The 19597-nt window shown below is 42.0% G+C and overlaps 2 protein-coding genes across 2 annotated transcripts; one reads left to right on the top strand and one right to left on the bottom strand.

Annotated features, from left to right (window-relative positions):
* Positions 1-322: 322 nt before the first annotated feature.
* LOC120563388 (E3 ubiquitin-protein ligase TRIM39-like) lies at positions 323-5397 on the top strand. Its single transcript, XM_039807525.1, has 2 exons — positions 323-378; positions 3565-5397. Exon 2 carries the CDS (start codon positions 3574-3576, stop codon positions 5215-5217), a length of 1644 nt encoding a protein of 547 aa, XP_039663459.1. The 5' UTR covers positions 323-378; positions 3565-3573; the 3' UTR covers positions 5218-5397.
* A 1474-nt stretch (positions 5398-6871) lies between these two features.
* On the bottom strand, positions 6872-17914 carry LOC120563389 (zona pellucida sperm-binding protein 3-like). Its single transcript, XM_039807527.1, is given in 8 exon segments — positions 6872-7350; positions 7694-7776; positions 7927-8044; positions 8175-8355; positions 9371-9471; positions 17179-17237; positions 17239-17301; positions 17810-17914. Coding segments are annotated over 8 exon segments (846 nt in total). The 3' UTR covers positions 6872-7214.
* Between the last annotated feature and the right edge of the window lie 1683 nt (positions 17915-19597).

Here is a 19597-nt window from a genome sequence, read left to right as displayed (position 1 = left end):
TGCAGCAGGAATATTTACTCAAACATCAGATACAGGAACATTTTACTGCACAATGAATACTTTTACTTTAAGTACATTTTGTTGATAATACTTAAATACTTTTGCTTTAGTAAGGTTTTGAATGCAGTACTTGTACTTGTAGTAGAGTATTTTCACAGTGTGATATTAGTATCTTCACTTCAGTTAATTATCTGAATAATTCCTCCACCTGGAGGTGGAGCAAAACTGAAAGATGAGAGCTGCAATGTCACATTTCCTGAACGGAATACTGTACATACAGCATAGTTGCAGTTGAGACAAGTCTCTCTATTTCTCTCTAAAGAAACATTCAACTGATCAGCAGCTTTTTCTCAACAGCTGAATCTCTGCCAAACACTGGTGAGTACACTGCCCTACAGAGACACAATGCACTCACTAAATATTTGGTCAAAGTTTAGTTCAAACCAGAATCTGACATTTTAACGTTAAAAAGGAAAACGGAGCAATTAAGTTTTAATTGAACACGATGTCTGGTATCTAGTGGATGATGAGTTTGTATTCGTTTTCTACGGTGGCCGGGAAGTGCAATGCAACATTACAAAGAATGAAACACTTTTACATTTTGGAAAACAAATTTACATTTTGGAAAACAAATTTACATTTTGGAAAACAAATTTACATTTTGGAAAACAAATTTACATTTTGGAAAACAAAATAACATTTTGGAAAACAAATTAACATTTTGGAAAACAAAATAACATTTTAGAAAACAAATTTACATTTTGGAAAACAAATTTACATTTTAGAAAACAAATTTACATTTTAGAAAACAAAATAACATTTTAGAAAACAAATTTACATTTTGGAAAACAAAATAACATTTTAGAAAACAAATTTACATTTTGGAAAACAAAATAACATTTTTCGAAAAAAAAACAAATTTACATTTTAGAAAACAAATTTACATTTTGGAAAACAAAATAACATTTTAGAAAACAAATTTACATTTTCGAAAACAAATTTACATTTTAGAAAACAAATTAACAAGATGCAAAACACTTTTACCAGTCCCGAAACAAATTTACAAATGACAGATTCTTCACGGAAAGGGAATGTACCACATACCGGAAGTGATGAGGTGTGGTTGAGCGCGCGTCACAATTTGTGTTGTTGTGAGTGAGTATATGGCGTGAATGAAAGTTTATGGTGACTTTACGTGTGGTGGTGTTTGGAGTTTTTATATGACGCGGACCTACGGCAAGCACAGGGACGTGTCGACAGCCGCGGCGGATCGAAGCTACAGCAGGGGGCAGCTGGAGTCCGTCTGCAGCTGCAGGACCTGGAGCTCACTGCCCATTCCTGGGAGCCAAAACCGACACCACGCAGCTGGAGACCCAGGCCGTATTGCTGGGCCCGCTGGAGGAAAAGGGAAGCCCGGGAGAATCAGATCCAGGACTGAACGGGCCGGACTGTCACAGCCTGCTGAAGTTTAAATCACAGGTTTCCTAAAGGGGTGTGCGCGGACTCGGACTGTGGACGGAACGTAAACACGCTTAAAGTCTCGTTAAATAAATAAATACATGCAGAAATAAATGAATCATTAGTGGGGGAGTGAGCCTGGACATTTCAGTCTGTTTAAACTTCACTTTGAAGCAGAACCTCTTAGTTCAGAAGGGTGAAGTTTCCGTTTGTACTCATATCTGTGAACTGATTATAATAAATATTCTTTGTATTAACACATTAATTAGTCTCTTTGTCTTTTTGTTTAAAAAAACTAGAACACGCATGAGATTTTGACGATTTATAGTGATTTTATTTCCGTTAGACCTTTGCCTACATTGTACGCTGATGCATTAAGGAACCGGCCCATAGACAGTATATAAGGCAGTGCCTCCCCTGTTCCAAGATGGCGGCTCTCTATTGACGCATTCGATCCATAACTGCCGTAGTCAAGGCGACATGTATACAAAACCTCATCACTTCGGTATGTGGTACATTCCCTTTCCGGAAGAATCTGTCATTTGTAAATTTGTTTCGGGACTGGTAAAAGTGTTTTGCATCTTGTTAATTTGTTTTCGAAAATGTAAATTTGTTTTCTAAAATGTTATTTTGTTTTCCCAAAATGTAAATTTGTTTTCTAAAATGTAAATTTGTTTTCGAAAATGTTATTTTGTTTTCGAAAATGTAAATTTGTTTTCTAAAATGTTATTTTGTTTTCCAAAATGTAAATTTGTTTTCTAAAATGTTATTTTGTTTTCCAAAATGTAAATTTGTTTTCCAAAATGTAAATTTGTTTTCTAAAATGTAAATTTGTTTTCTAAAATGTTATTTTGTTTTCCAAAATGTAAATTTGTTTTCTAAAATGTTATTTTGTTTTCCAAAATGTAAAAGTGTTTCATTCTTTGTAATGTTGCATTGCACTTCCCGGCCACCGTAGTTTTCATCTTGAACTTGACTACCAATTAAAATCACTACAGGCTGCAACAACCCTCTAGCTCTACATGCTACTGTACTTACTCTGCTCTACCGTTCCTTTTTACTTAACTTATTTTATATTATTTACCTTATTTTTATTTTTTAGTTATTACATACTGTGTGTATATATGTATACTTATATTGTTTGTATTCTTCTGATCCTTCTTATGTTTAGAGAATGTTTGACATGCACCAACAACACCAAGACAAATTCCTTGTATGTGTAAAAAACGTACTTGGCATTAAAACCTTTTCTGATTCTGATTCTGAAGTGTAATTTTGGTTGCATTAACTTACAAGTAGTAAAAGTAGCAATACCTCAGTGTAGAAATACTTTACAAGTTGTAGGTTACAAGGAAAAGTCAAAATTGAACTAGCAAGGACCGGACGATGAACAAGATACGTTTGAACAATTCATTGATACGTGTATGAGCCCTGATTCCGTTTGCTGACTGTGTTGTGAGGAAGCTTCAGTAGGGAATCTGCCAGGGATAACAGACCCCCCATCCCCTAATTATTTAATATACTGCTCCCCCCCCCCCCAAAAAAAAAAGATTATTGATATCTTTACCAATAACCTACATCACAATTGTTTTATTCTATATTGTATTATTAATTTGAAAAGTAACTACTATCTAACAGTATTAATGTAGTGGAGTATAAAGTACAGTATGTCACTTTGAATGTTTAGTTAAGTAGAAATATAAAGTAGCAGACAATAGAAATACTCAATTAAGTACCTCTACATGGTACTTAAGGACATTCTTTGAGTACCTATGCCTTTCTCTCTCATGTTTTTAATCTTTGTTTTGTCTTATTACATCTCCTCTTTCTTTGCATACGTGTGTGAAAATGTTTTTTTCTGCACGCAGCCAAAGTCATTGTTTCATAATGAAGATCTCCATGTAATCACCTTTTGCAAAGCTTGGGAATCATCATAGAAATATGACAACTGAACTGCACATCTGAGCTCTCCTTTACCAGCAAATTCATATAATATAACAAAATTCAGGATGACTCTAATATTTCGCTAATCAAAGTTTGATTTTATGAAACCAATAATCAAAAGATGTGTAGTTACACTTTTGTTTTTTCACACTTTGTCCTCAGAGTGTCGATATGTCTGCTGCCAGCTGTCTGCTGACTGAAGATCAGTTTCTGTGCTCCATCTGTCTGGATGTGTTCACTGATCCAGTCACCATACCATGTGGACACAACTTCTGTAAAACCTGCATCACTGAACACTGGAATATCAATGTCCAATGTCAGTGTCCCAACTGTAATAAGGTTTTCTACACAAGACCTGAGCTGCAGGTCAATACTTTCATCTCTGAGATGGCTGCTCAGTTCAGACAGTCAGCTCAACAGAAAGCCAGCAGCAGCAGCAGCTCAGAGCAACAAGTGTCCAAACCAGGAGAAGTTCCCTGTGACATCTGCACTGGAACCAAACTGAAGGCCCTGAAGTCCTGCCTGGTGTGTCTGGAGTCCTACTGTGAGACTCACCTGGAGCCTCATCTGACAAGATCAGGCCTGAAAAGACATCAGCTGATCGACCCTGTGGAGAACCTGGAAGGCAGGATGTGTACGAAGCACGATAAACTGCTGGAGCTGTTCTGTAAGACCGACCAGATGTGTGTCTGCATGCTCTGCACTGTTTTAGACAACAAGACACATGATGTTGTTCCTCTGAAAGAAGAATATGAGCGAAAGAAGGCCGAGCTGGGGGCTGGGGCTGATATTCAGCAGATGATCCAGAATAAACAACTGAAGATTCAGGAGATCAAACACTCAGTGGAGCTCAGTGAGGAAGATGCAGACAGAGAGATAGCAGGAGGTGTTCAGGTCTTCACCGCTCTGAAGGAGTCTGTTGAGAGAAGCCAGGCCGAGCTCATGGACACGATCAAAGAGAAGCAGAGAAAGATGGAGAAACAGGCTGAAGGCTTCATCAAGGAGTTGGAACAGGAAATCTCTGAGCTGAAGAAGAGAAGCACTGAGGTGGAGCAGCTCTCACAGTCTGAAGACCACTTCCACCTCCTGCAGAGCTTCACATCCCTGAACACTGCTCCGCCCACTAAGGACTGGACACAAGTCAGCGTCCGTCCACCTTCATATGAGGGGACTGTGCTGAGAGCTGTTAATCAGCTGGAGAAGAAGCTCAGTAAACAGATGAAGAAAGTGTTTGAGGTCGACCTGAAGAGGGTTCAGCAGTCTGCAGTGGATGTGACTCTTGATCCTGATACAGCACATCCTGAACTCATTCTGTCTGATGCTGGAAAGCAAGTCAAACATGGTGATGTAAGGAAGAGTCCTTCAAACAATCCAGATATATTTGATTGTTGTGCTAGTGTCTTAGCAAAGCAGAGATTCTCTTCAGGGCGATTTTATTACGAGGTTCAGGTTAAAGGGAAGACTGACTGGGATTTAGGAGTGGTCAGAGAGTCGATCAACCGGAAGGGACAAATAACTGCGACTCCTCTGAATGGTCTCTGGACAATATGGTTGAGGAATGGAAATGAGTACAAAGCTCTTGCCGACCCTAGAGTCTGTCTCTCTCTGAAGTCTCGTCCTGAGAAGGTGGGGGTGTTTGTGGATTATGAGGAGGGTCTGGTCTCCTTTTATGACGTTGATGCTGCAGCTCTCATCTACTCCTTTACTGGCTGCTCCTTCACAGAGAAACTCTACCCATTCTTCGGTCCCGGTGTTAACTATGGTGGTAAAAACTCTGCCCGTCTGATCATCTCTCCGGTCAATCACACTGAGTAGAACAACCATTACCTGCCTTCCAAACTGTTGAATCATCAAAAACATTGTATTTAGAAATAAGTATTTTCACATTCCTTGATGTCTGGGTGCCAAATTCAAAACTTAAAATTGTCTAGATCATTGTATAAAAGTAGTGTTGCATACTGGCACAAATTACTGGGTAAAGTTATGCAGCACTTATTTAAGCGCTTTTCAAAATAAGGTGTTTTAGGGTTTTAGCTTAAGATTTTAAATCAAAGGACTAATAAAGGAGGGCTAAAGTATTTCATTTGAATTCATATTTGATACAAAAGGAAATTGAATTAATCAAGTGAAAGCAAATGCTTTCCACTGGATTTCTTGGATTGTTCTTTATATTTTGTTTAATGTTTTTAAGGTTCATGATTGAACTGATGATCACAAAATACAAATCTATAAACCAATCCGAACATTTCTCATTCTTGATCATTTGAGATGTTGTGAAATCAAGTCATGAAGCTGGGAGACACTGAGCTCTTTTGAGCCTGTGAACTGTTTTATGCCACATTCAGGTCATACGGAATAGAAATAAAGAGAAAAGACAGTTGTATCGAGTCAAACATCTCAGAGCTTTCATAAAAATCATTGGACTCCTCCATCATCAGCGATTTGGAAACTCAAGTTGTACTTTCAACTTGTTTTCTTCTGATAACAAGAAAAACAAACCACACAAACCATGTCTCAAAGTATACGATTTTAATCTCATTAATTGTATTTAACCCTTGTGTGGTCCTTCGGGTCCCAGTGAGCCGAAGGACAACACAAGGATTATGTACTTCCCTTTACAAGAAACAGGGTTTAGAGAGCAATTCTCAACAAAGTAAAGTAAGTAAGTAAAGTTTATTTCTAGAACACATTTAAACACAGTTTAAGCTGACCAAAATGCTGTACAAACAAGAACTAAGGTGCTGTATTAACCCTTGTTTAGAGAGCAATTCTCAACAAAGTAAACGGAAGTACATAATCCTTGTGTTGTCCTTCGGGTCACTGGGACCCGAAGGGCAACACAAGCCACTGAGATGCCACTGAGCACCTGCAACAAGAAACACTTATTTATATATGCAACAGCTACACCTTAATTTGTATCCTAACAAAAGGACTGTTTTAAGGGTTTAGCCAAACATTCTGATAGATTATGATAAATTAGGGGATTTTGAATGGATCATTTGTATTTGGTTAAAGTTTGTTTTAAAGAGGTAAACTCCCTAAATATATGCAGCCATCCTTTAAATATTACTTATAGGCTGTCGCTCGCCACTCATTTGCTGGCAAAAGTCCAGATGACGCGCAACATGGACAGAAGCCAAACATCGTTCCACCTGCACATTTAAACCATAACGCAAAGCTACAAAGTCGGTTGAAGTTTCCTTTTAAAAATTGGCAGAGAAGCCAGTAACTTGTGAACAGTCAGATATAGTATTCATTCAAAACACCATTAAAATTAGCTTGATTACATTGTTAAAAAAGGATAAATTGAATGAGTGTAAAATACTAAAAAGTCATTGGGCCAGGTATGCACACACATGTAAACCTAAATGAAAACTTTAATATTTGCCGTTAAAGTTCAGGCTATTATTTTCACTGCTTTTGGTACATATACTTTATTTATCCCGAAGGAAATTAAGGTGTTCAATAGCTTATACACAACATACATACACATAGTCACACAGACCTATGACATCCACACACCTACTACAAAAATACAAAAAGGAAGAGAACAATAGTGTGCCTTTACAGTAAAGTTTGGTTGTAGCATGTTTAAAGGTGCAATGGTATCATAGTGCAAGATAGTGTCAGTGCAAATTATATATCTATTAAGTACAACAGGCAACACAATATATAACAAAATATAATAATTACCAACTATACATAGTAAAGACTTGAAGAAAAGTTTAAGTTAAAGTATTGTGGCATTTTGTAAAAAGAGAACAGTAGATTCAGGTTGGCCATGTCGCATGTGTTGTCTCTGTGCTGAACAATTAGTGGAACAACTCATCCAGCTGGTTTTGGTCTCCACCCCCCTCACCTGTTCCAGTCAGGGGACTCTGGCTTCCCGCTCCACAGTCTGTATCACAGCAGGAACAGGTTTGATCGCTGCCACTAGCCTCCGTCCATCTGTCAATCAAAAGCTCTGCCTCTAGCAGTTGATATAATCTTTACATCAGGAGACGTTTATCCCTCAGTTAGTGTTACTGATTGATGTTCCCTAAACTTTCTGGTTTCTAAGATGACAGGAATTTTGTTTTCCATCCGTCACAGATTTCATATCAATAAATGGTTCTGCATTCACCATGAATGATCTAAAATTGACTTGGAATATAAAACTGTCCCAAAATCAAGGTAAAAATTTTGCTTTCACTTTGCAATTAGTATTTCAGCATTAAAACACAACACGCCGACATTGTTGGCATTTGTAGTGTATGCAGCAGAAAGGACGATGGGAGTTGTAGTGTCTCACCCATTGGTGAATGAACAGGCCTTGTTGGTGGCATCAACAGCTGCAGTAGCCACTGTGGCTTTCACAGTGCAGGTGATGTAGATCTGAAGAGACAGAAAGAGAGTTAATTCAAGTTTGTCATCCTAGAAACCCAACAGCTGTCTGGAAACCTGTTAGAAATACTTCCAATCAAGCAGAAGATAGTCAGGAAGAGTTGTGTGATGTGTGTGTGTGTGTGTGTGTTTGAGGCTCACAATGCCGCTTTCTTCCTGGTGGAACCTGAATGCCTCCACTTCAAACTGCAGTTTGTCGTCCCGAGACCAAGGCAGGAACTGAGAGCTGGAGCCCGTCAGCTGACTGTCAAACAGGCACCTGAATGCAACACAGAGGACAGGCAGACAAGACGACTAATGCAACATAGAGACAGAGAAGAAAGATTTAAAGTAAGTTTTTCTGAGTGGAGGTGCATTATAAAAAAACAATACCAGAACAGTAAACCGACCCGCTGTTTCCCAGGAAGGAGCATCGAGGGACCCTGTCGACGGATGGAAACCCGGTGGCCACGCAGCGGTCCACCGCCACTCTGAGAGGGACGTGATGAAACCGTTTGACTGAAACTTCAAACTTCATCATGTCTCCCAGCAGGAACTCAGCAGATGGACGAGGTGACTGCCAATCATCTGAGAGACAAAAAAGAAAAACAGTGTTCAGGGCTAAGGAGATGGACCTCAAAATTGTACTTTGATAGTTAAACTACCAAAGTACAATTTCTTTCTTTCCACTTGTACTTTACAAGTCACTAAAATTTAGAAGAGATATATAGATAGATAGATAGATAGATAGATAGATAGATAGATAGATAGATAGATAGATAGATAGATAGATAGATAGATAGATATGCTAAAAGTTTGGACACACCTTCTCATTCAATGCGTTTCCTTTTTTATTTTCATGACTATTTACATTGTAGATTCTCACTGAAGGCATCACAACTATGAATGAACACATATGGAATTATGTACTTAACAAAAAAGTGTGAAAGAACTGAAAACATGTCTTATATTTTAGATTCTTCAAAGTAGCCACCCTTTGCTTTTTTATTAATGAGGGAAAAACTTCCACTAATTAACCCTGACAAAGCACACCTGTGAAGGTAAAACCATTTCAGGTGACTACCTCATGAAGCTCATTGAGAGAACACCAAGGGTTTGCAGAGTTATCAAAAAAAGCAAAGGGTGGCTACTTTGAGGAATCTAAAATATAAGACATGTTTTCAGTTATTTCACACTTTTTTGTTAAGTACATAATTCCGTATGTGTTCATTCATAGTTTTGATGCCTTCAGTGAGAATCTACAATGGAAATAGTCATGAAAATAAAGAAACATATTGAATGAGAAGGTGTGTCCAAACTTTTGGCCTGTACTGTATATACACACACTTTTCAAATTAGGATTTTACAAACACAATGTGATAATCTATAACAATGGATCATATTTTATAAATTAAAACCACCAAAAGTATTCTAAGCAGTCAAAATTAGCACTCTGTTACCCAACACCATGAAAGTATTGCTTAAATAATACGATTGGCAGTAGTCACTCTGCATTATGAGTGCTTTTGTACGTTTTGTTGCTACTTCTGTACTTGTACTTCAAGTAAACTTTGAAGCAGAGCTTATATTTTATACTGAGGTATTGTCATGAGTGTGATGGAGAAGTCGAGACTTTCCTCTGGATCTGTGGGGAATCTCACGGGACTACAGGTCGGATTCAGTAGCCCGGTGCTCACATCATACTTCCTAAAAACGATGAAAAAGAAAATCTAAAAACCCTCTTCTGTTTTCTAAAAGCCATGAGCGCTATAACTAAGTACATGTGTTCAACTAATGTACAATAAAAAAAATAAAATAAATAAATACAAAAGCAGTATAATTTGGAAATGCTCAAGTCAAATAGTTGGGTACTTCAGAGGCAAATTGTTTTACTCCACTATACATTTGACATCTGTTACTCGCAGTTACTTACAAAATATCAATCAACTAATATCAGGATACATATTCTGAAGTGTTACTCTCTGCATTAGTACTACTTTAATTTGTTGGTTCTTTAAATCGAATTTGATATGAACACGTGTACGTTCACTCAAGTAACATTTTGAATGCAGGACTTTTACCCAACAGCATGTCTACACTATGGTGTTGCTACTTTTACTCAGTAGAATATCCAAGTACTTATTCCTCCTTTGCTTAGCTGAATATGCTAGAGTTAACCCTTGTGTTGTCTTCCCATTAGCCAATGTCAAAAGTGACCTGGGGTCTCATTTATAAACACGGCATACGCACAAAACAGGGCTGAAAATGTGAGTACGCCACTTCCTATGCAAAGGTTGTGATTTATAAAAAAAAAAAAAAAACACAGGAGAATGTGCGGTCCTCCACGCAAACTCTGACCCATGCGTACGCACATTGGAGACAAAAATAGGAATTTGCGACGCAAATGGTGAGGTGGTGAACTGAAGTCAGACTGCAGAAAGTAAATGGGAATAACGATTACTCGTAATATAAAACCTGCATGAAGAAAAGTGGGTTTGCCTATTACACTACACAATGATATCTCGGGGTGGGGGATACCACTAGTTGATGCTGTGTTGGTAAGGTATTAACAATGACTATATATTGTAAACATAAATACTGCGGTGACCCCTGTGCATAATGCTGCATGATGGCACTGCTGGCCCTGCAGGAGGACTACGCTAAGAGAAGAATCAGGAGAAAAAATTAAAATAAAAAAGGGACTTCAGGGACCATGATGATTGACCAACAATAATAATAATACAGCAGATTTAGATTCCCTTAAGATGAGCTCTTGGATCTATGTACTGAATTGGGTCCAGTAGAGGGCAATGTGCCGCAACCGTGCCATCCCTGTCCAAATACAGGTCCTCGCCACTCTGGGGGAAACCGGTTGTTTCCAGAGGGAAATGTCAGACAGCTAAGTGTTTTTTTTTATATTATATATAATCTTCAACTTTATCACTAAGGCTTGTTTGGATATAGTATATAGTTCTGTTAAATCTTATTATATATGTCTGGTATATCGAAGCTGTCATGCCTGCTCCTGTGTCGAGTTATTGTGTTACGTTTTGTTCTCACTGTTGTAGGTTCTTTCCATGTCTGGTTTTATTTTGAAGGTTTCTGTTAGTGTTCTTGTTCCCTTCCTGTTTGTCTTTTTCCCTCCATTGTGATTACATGTCCCCGCCCTAATGTGCTGCACCTGTGTCTCATTGTCTCACCTGTTTTGTGTATTTAAGGTCAGTCTTTCCCTTACCCCAGTGCGAGATCGTCTGCTTCCTTTGTGTTCAGCCTGCGTTGTTCCTAGTGTCCTGTTTTGTAGTTTGTTGTTTCCCTGGATTTTGACAACTGCCTGTTTTTCGGATTACCCTGTTTGCCTGCCGATTTTGACACCTTTGCTTGTGAGTTTATTGAGTCTCCAATAAACTTTTTTTTGGCATTTTACGTACCTGAGTTGTCCATACATCTGTGTGCGTGATAGTACGATCTCGCCACAATATGGACACCGCCGACTCAAACAAGGTACAGAACGCGCTGCGATCTCAAGGACAGCGGCTTCACCAGTTTGAGGAAATGCTGTCCACCATTCAACAGGAGTTGAGTGGTATGGCGGAGCGTCAGCTGGGATTACAGAAAGCTGTTGGCGATCAAGTTTCTCTTCTGACTACGCAGTTCCAAGCCATCCAGTCTGCTTCTACGTCATCTGCTTCTCAAGGCTCCATGGGTCCGGCTTCTACCCCTGGGCCCACGGTGGTTGCTGGTTCTGCTGCTTCATCGGTTCAGCCGCCTGCCAGTTACTCTGATTTGCCTCATCTGTCCCGGCCGGAATGGTTCTCCGGTGAGTCCGGTGACTGTCGAGCCTTTTTAACGCAGTGTGGATTGCATTATGAGCTCCAGTCGGTCCATTATCCCACAGACAGAGCTAAAATAGCGTACCTGATTTCTCATCTGACTGGTCGGGCAGAGGCATGGGCTACGGCAGAGTGGAATAGGGATTCACACCTGTGCAACTCTTTTGCTGACTTTACCCAGGCATTTACACAGATCTTCCAGCATGTCACTCCGGGCAGAGAAGCGGCCCGGGTGCTGGTGAATCTCCGTCAAGGCAGGCGGAGGGTGGCGGACTACGCCATTGAATTCCGCACGGTGGCAGCTGAGAGTGGATGGAATCAGACTGCTCTTTTGGATGCCTTCCTGTGTGGCCTGTCTAGTGCTTTAAAGGATCACCTGGCGGCTTTGGATCTGCCAGAGGACCTCGACGCTCTCATTGCTCTGGCCATCAAAATTGACAAACGGTTGATGGAGCGTGAGAGAGAGAAGGGCGCCTTCAAGAGTTCATCGAGGGATTTTCCCGGTGGGGGGCTTCCGGGCAAGACAGGATCTCCTTCACCACCCCTCGACCCGGTGGCTTCTCTCCCACAGCCAACTGGGAGGGAGGAGCCCATGCAGCTGGGTAGAGCTCGTCTCACTCCTGAGGAGAGACAGAGGAGACTCGAGGGTGGAGCCTGCATCTATTGTGGGCAGCTGGGTCATTTCATCGGGCGGTGTCCAGTAAAAGGAGAGGCTCACCAGGGCGGGAGAGGATCCTGGTGAGCCATACTGTTGTTACTAACATTCCCTCTCGTCCATTGTTTTCTGTGACTGTTTCCTCCACGGAGAAGTCCAGGTCTCTGGAGGTTATGGTGGATTCCGGGGCAGATGCCAGTCTCATGGACATTTCCCTGGTGAAGGAGTTGAGACTGGTTTCGATTCCCCTACCCACACCATTGAAGGCTACAGCGCTGGACGGCCGGTTACTCTGGCAGGTAACTCATCGCACACCTCCTGTGGCTCTGGTTTTTCCTGACCTGCATTCGGAGACTCTTTCATTTTTGTTGGTTGATTCCTCTCTGTCCCCAGTTATTCTCGGGTTTCCCTGGCTCCGTGAACACAACCCTCACATCGACTGGACTTCGGGGGTTGTTACTGGGTGGGGGACGGAGTGTTCCAGTAGGTGTTTCCAGTCCAGACCAGCAGGTGCGTCGGTGGGGGTCGTTTCTGTGCCTACTCTGGCCAGGGTGGCTATGGACCCGGTACCCTCTCCGGCCGGCCCCGGGGAGGTGATTCCTGTTGTTCCCTCGGTGACCGCGGAGGTTGCTGCGGAGGGGGATTTTCCTGACCTATCCTCTGCTCCTTCCTGTTACATGGTTTTGAGGGAGGTATTCAATAAGTCTCGGGCTTCTGCCTTACCGCCACACAGACCATATGACTGTCCCATTGACTTGCTTCCTGGGTCCGTACCGCCGAAAGGACGTCTGTACTCCTTGTCTTCACCTGAGACACGGGCCATGAAGGATTATATCGACTCGGCTCTGGAGGCCGGTATCATTAGGCCCTCGTCTTCACCAGCCGGCGCTGGATTCTTCTTCGTGGGAAAGAAGGACGGGTCACTGCGCCCCTGCATTGACTATCGTGGACTCAATGACATTACAGTGAAGAACAGGTACCCCCTCCCATTGATTTCTTCTGCTTTTGAACTTTTGCAAGGTGCTGCTATCTTTACCAAGCTTGATTTGAGGAATGCTTATCACTTGGTTAGGATTAGGGAGGGGGACGAGTGGAAGACTGCCTTTAACACTCCTAGTGGACATTATGAATATTTAGTTATGCCTTTTGGTTTGACTAATGCTCCTGCTGTTTTTCAGGCTTTTGTTAACGACGTCCTCAGAGATATGCTGAATGTTTCTGTGTTTGTGTATCTGGATGACATTCTGATTTTCTCCCGTAACCCTGATGACCATGTCCAACATGTCCGTGCTGTTCTGCAGAGACTGCTTACCCATGACCTGTTTGTTAAGGCGGAGAAGTGTGAGTTCCATGTTTCCAGGGTGTCCTTTCTGGGATACGTTGTGGAAGAGGGGGTGATGCGCATGGATCCCGAGAAGGTCAAGGCAGTTAAGGAGTGGCCGGTCCCCGCTACTCGCAAGGAGGTTCAACGGTTTTTGGGGTTTGCTAATTTCTATCGGAAATTTGTGAGAAACTTCAGTTCTGTTGCTGCACCATTGCATAAACTGACCTCTTCCAAGACCAGTTTCGAGTGGACTCCTCGAGCCGACTCTGCCTTCCAGTCCCTGAAAGAACGTTTCGTGACGGCTCCTGTTCTGACCATGCCTGATCCCTGCCGACAGTTTGTGGTGGAGGTGGATGCTTCCAATGTTGGGCTGGGGGCGGTTCTCTCCCAACGCCTTCCCTCGGATGGTAAGCTACATCCCTGTGCTTTCCTGTCCCATAAACTGTCTCCTGCAGAGAGGAACTACGATGTTGGCAACCGGGAGTTGCTGGCTGTGAAAGTGGCGTTGGAGGAGTGGCGACATTGGTTGGAGGGGCGGAGCTCCCTTTCTTAGTCTGGACCGACCACAAGAACCTGGAGTATCTGCGGTCGCACAAACGGCTGAACTCCGGCAAGCCAGGTGGGCGTTGTTCTTCGCTAGATTCAACTTTACACTGTCTTATCGTCCTGGTTCCAAGAACGCCAAGCCTGATGCCTTGTCTCGTCTGTTTTACCCTGATTCCTTCCCCAAGTCGGAGGAGACCATTCTTCCTGCATCCTGCGTTATTGGTGCTGTTTCATGGGAGGTAGAAGAGAGAGTAAAGGGTGCTACTGTTAACTTACCTGTCCCGGTCGGCTGCCCACCGAACCGCTTGTTTGTCCCTCCTGAGCTCAGGTCTACAGTGGTCCATTGGGCCCACTCCAGTATGTTGTCGTGTCATCCTGGAGTGAAGAGAACAGTTCATGTGGTGCGTCAACGGTTCTGGTGGCCCGGGGTTGTGGATACTGTGAAGGAGTACGTGGCAGCTTGTCCAGTGTGTGCCCAGAACAAGTCTTCTCATCGACCCCCTGCTGGATTGCTCCATCCGCTTCCTGTTTCCTCTCGACCGTGGTCTCACTTATCGCTGGACTTCGTCACAGGTTTGCCTCTCTCTGAGGGTAACACCACTATCCTCACCATTGTAGATAGGTTCTCCAAGACGGTTCATTTTGTTCCGTTGCCCAAGTTACCTTCTGCCAAAGAGTTGGCAGAGATTATGCTGTCCAATGTGTTCAGGCTTCATGGACTTCCCAAGGACGTGGTGTCAGATCGGGGACCCCAGTTCATCTCACGATTCTGGAAGGCGTTCTGCAGTCTCATTGGGGCCACCGTGAGTCTGTCATCTGGCTATCATCCACAGTCCAACGGACAGACTGAACGGCTGAACCAGGAGTTGGAGGTGGGTCTTCGCTGCCTGTCCTCCAGGGATCCTGCTAGCTGGAGCAAGCAACTGATTTGGGTGGAATATGCCCACAACACCCTGCCCTGCTCCTCTACCGGTCTTACTCCGTTCCAGTGTGTCTACGGATACCAACCCCCCATCTTTGATGCGCTCGAACGTGAGGTGGGGGTTCCGGCAGCCCAAGCCTTGGTTCGCCGTTGTCGGAGGACGTGGACCAGGGCGCGTCAAGTTTTGCTTCATAAGTCTTCAGAGTACAAGAAAGCTGCGGATCGTCGGAGATCCAAGGCTCCTACCTACACTCAAGGACAGAAAGTTTGGCTTAGTACCCGGGACCTTCCCCTCCGCATCGAGAGCCGTAAGTTGGCACCCCGTTTTGTTGGTCCATTTCCTGTGAGGAAAGTCATTAATCCTGTTTCTGTGAGACTGACGCTTCCTAGGTCCATGAGAGTGCATCCTACCTTCCACGTGAGCAGAGTTAAGCCGGTTCTGGCGAGTCCGCTGGTTCCTGAGGCTCCGGCTCCTCCTCCTCCTCGCATCATCGATGGGGGTCCCGTGTATACGGTTAAGAACCTTCTGGCTGTCAGGAAGCGCGGCAGGGGTCGTCCGTACCTTGTGGACTGGGAAGGTTATGGACCGGAGGAGAGATCATGGGTGTCGTCCAGCAACATCTTGGATCCTGACCTCATTCGTGACTTTCATCGCCTCCATCCTGAGGGTCCTGGGCCGTCGGGTGTCGGCCCTTGAGGGAGGGGTACTGTCATGCCTGCTCCTGTGTCGAGTTATTGTGTTACGTTTTGTTCTCACTGTTGTAGGTTCTTTCCATGTCTGGTTTTATTTTGAAGGTTTCTGTTAGTGTTCTTGTTCCCTTCCTGTTTGTCTTTTTCCCTCCATTGTGATTACATGTCCCCGCCCTAATGTGCTGCACCTGTGTCTCATTGTCTCACCTGTTTTGTGTATTTAAGGTCAGTCTTTCCCCTTACCCCGTCGCGAGATCGTCTGCTTCCTTTGTGTTCAGCCTTCAAGCGTGTTCCTAGTGTCCTGTTTTGTAGTTTGTTGTTTCCCTGGATTTTGACAACTGCCTGTTTTTCGGATTACCCTGTTTGCCTGCCGATTTTGACACCTTTGCTTGTGAGTTTATTGAGTCTCCAATAAACTTTTTTTTGGCATTTTACGTACCTGAGTTGTGCATCTGTGTGTCCATACATCTGTGTGCGTGATAGAAGCGGTCACCGAGTGCCGTAATGCATGCCGTTTTGGACGTATTCTTAAAATATGTAGTCTATAGATCAGGGTTCCATACACTGTGCAAGAACAGGCCGAAATTATAATTCAATTTGCAGCAATCCCTGAACGTCTGAGAAGTTTTTAGCTTTTTCTCCGCCTGTCATCATGATTTGGTGTAACAACTGCCAGGGTCATTCATATACTGATCAGCATTCACGAGGTGCTTTGCATTGACTATTTTTGGTTAAAAATGGGCGTGTACAGGGCGGGATAAGAGGCTGATCCACGTATGCATCCAAGTACGCACGCTTGTAGGTAATCTGTGATTTATAAAAGGAAACCTTGCTTACAGTTGTGCGTACACACTGTTTTATAAATCTGACTTATTTTTGGCGTACGCCATTTTGGGCTTTTGGGCGTACGTACACTTATAGTAAGGATCCGACGCACAGTTTTATAAATGAGACCCCTGGTCTGTTGTGCCTGTTTTGAGCATAAATCCTCACCCAATTCTCTGTTCGGTCTTCTTAGCCAACTTCATTCCAACTTCTCACTGCTGATTTATTTTATTACTCATTTCTGGAATTAAGAAATTATGAATTATTTTAGTTAATAGTTAAGATCAGAGGAACGTATGGTGATGCATAATTACAGCATGTTTTATGTATGGAACTATTCATGTTATTTTTGGGCAATTTAGTTGAAAGAAACCCATATCTCTTTTTTCAAACTTTGAAAACGGGTCAAATTTGACCCGAGGACAACACAAGGGTTAAGACAAAAAGCTGCCACACAATACATAGAAAATGATACATACATGGTCATACAAGACATAACCTACATACAATGCAGTGTGCAACACAAGTACAAAACATCCAAGTACTTCTTCCAGGATTGCCAAAATGACAGAAATGAAAGAAAAAAATAAAATAGGGGAGGAGCAGTTGTTTGAAATCTGACCTCTGGTATTGACACTGGATGCTGACTTGGACGTCTCTTGTTCGGATGATTTGACTTCTCCCCCCCCAGAGGACTGGCAGTGTAGAGCAGTGTGAAGGCGTAGGTAAACAAGTCCTCGGACATCTGGAACACCGTTTACTGCAGCGTCAAGCCTGAACGCACACATGCTATGAGTCTGTACTTTTGACATTAACACTAATCACTCAACTAATTGTCACCAACTCATCTCTAAAACTTTTTAGCCTCTTTCAGCTCCTCGTTTTGTTTTTACAGCACATTTACTGTCAGGCTTGCTTTGATAAACCTGCTGAACACTACCTCTCAGCAGCAGGTACACAGACACAATTAAGAGACTAGCTGGTGAACATGGTTGAGCATTAAGCAGCTAAAGAGACAGATTATTTCTCTCTGGAGTTGGTGGAGACCAAAAGCAGAGCTAAAGAGAGATTAATGTTGGACTTACATTCATCAAGGGGACAAACACAAATCCTGATTCTTAATTCAACCAAATCTTACTGAACATTTTACTCTCATCTGGATGTTGGCAAATCATGTTTTTGTCGGATGCACAAACATGAAACCGACCTTCTGGTTTTAACTAAGAAATTATTAGTTCACATTAAACCCTCACCAACAGCTCGCTGCCACATCCGTGCAGCTCAGACTCAAAGACCAGGACCTGATCGTCTTCCCCTGTGGCAGGACATACTCCCAGCGTGACGTCTGCAGACCGCATGCAAGTCGCCTTTCTTTCTTCAAAAAGTTAGGAAAAGCCTCCCAAAGTGTAGAAAGAAAAAAAATACAAATACTACAGATACTTATTTTCCAGTTTAGTTTAACTGTTGCACAAATTTATGCTTTATCATCAGGTACTGAACATTTCAACAACATACACAATAAAACATGACATGCTTTATATTAACAGTTTGCGATCAGTAAATAATTACAATATTTAGTTATGGTATAATATTGTTAACAGTGCCTCTGCTCTTAGAAGACATTTCAACAGATTGGTTGAGGAACATTGTTGAGTCAGTTGTTTGAAAAAAAAAAAACAATATCACTGGTGAAGGCCACATGGCAAGAGAGATTTTTCTGCCTGTAACTAAAAAGGAGAGCAGCAGTGCACCCTGGGGATTTGTTTAAACCTAGCACTTCAACACTCACATTGTCTTTGAGAAACATTTCAGCATCAAACATTCATGTCATGCACAACGGGAAAGGGCACTGCAAAGTGCCACTTACTGTATTTCAGAGGGAATGTTGTCCTTTTTACTCCACTACAATTATCTGAGAGCAGTAACTACTTTACAAATTAAAACTTTTGCATACAAAGAGCTTTTAACCATTGGGTTGTTGCTTTTTTCAATGCTTTTGATGCTTTTTTAAACCCTTTTTTTCCATTAATGGTTAATAAACAGTGTATTGGACATTATACTTCATTCGAGTTAAATAAAGCCAAAATTATGAATTATTTTGCCTGATAGTTAAGATCAGAGGATGTTGAGTGGATCACAGACGTGTATTTTAAAGTTTAGTTAGGATACTGTTTAAGCAATTTAAGAAAATTATTTTTAAAACGCTATAAAATTGAATGAAACACCCAAAACTCAATTACAATAATAATTTTACCTGCAAAGATCATTGTATGGGATCCATACAAAAATACATCCATGCGTCATTGTTACTTTTGGGCAATTTGGTTTAAAGAAACACATTTCTGATATTAAAAAAACAGGTCAATTTGAACCGAGGACAACACAAGGGTTAATATGGGAATGTTTTGTCATGAATAAACTACCCTACAGTACATACAAGTAAAGCTGAAACAATCGTTGATTAATTGATTTAGACAGAACATTTCACAAGAGGCCATTTTTCTGCATTGAGGACTTTTAACACCTGATTGTACATGATTGTTCAGTTCAGGACTTTTACTTACAGTGAGTGTAGTATAAGTACTTTTACCTAAATTATGCTAATTTTCAAGTTCATAATTGTACTTAGGAGGTTGTACCATAATAGGTTTACATGGTTTAAAATAAATAAAATATACATCTCATTGCTGCAGCTCCTCTTTTCACCCTGTGTGTTGAGCTCTCTCTTTTAGCTACAGAGTGAGACCTCTCACTTCTGTTCCATCTTTGTTGGGAGTCGCACATATGTAGTAGCTAGGTAAGGACTACTAGCCAGTCAGAAGCAGAGTATGAGGGCGTGCCATGCTAGCAGCTAGGCGAGCATTATAACATGTGTTACAAAGTGACCCACGTTTGTCTCTGAAGTAAAGGCTGGACTACAGTAGAGCTGTTTGGAGCAGTTAGAGAACAGTGTTTTCTGTTGGAGATGGTAAGTCCCTTTGGGGTGGACTTTGGGCTTTTTCACTTTGTAAACCTATAAACGTGCACAAAAAGATATATAA

Source organism: Perca fluviatilis, chromosome 8, assembly GCF_010015445.1.
Source record: "Perca fluviatilis chromosome 8, GENO_Pfluv_1.0, whole genome shotgun sequence".
NCBI lineage: Eukaryota > Metazoa > Chordata > Actinopteri > Perciformes > Percidae > Perca > Perca fluviatilis.
This window is presented reverse-complemented; position numbering and strand designations above follow the sequence as displayed.

What these genes read in the sequence shown, in the direction of transcription:
- LOC120563388 (XM_039807525.1), top strand. Translation starts at nt 3,574, where the DNA reads ATGTCTGCTGCCAGCTGTCTGCTGACTGAAGATCAGTTTCTGTGCTCC.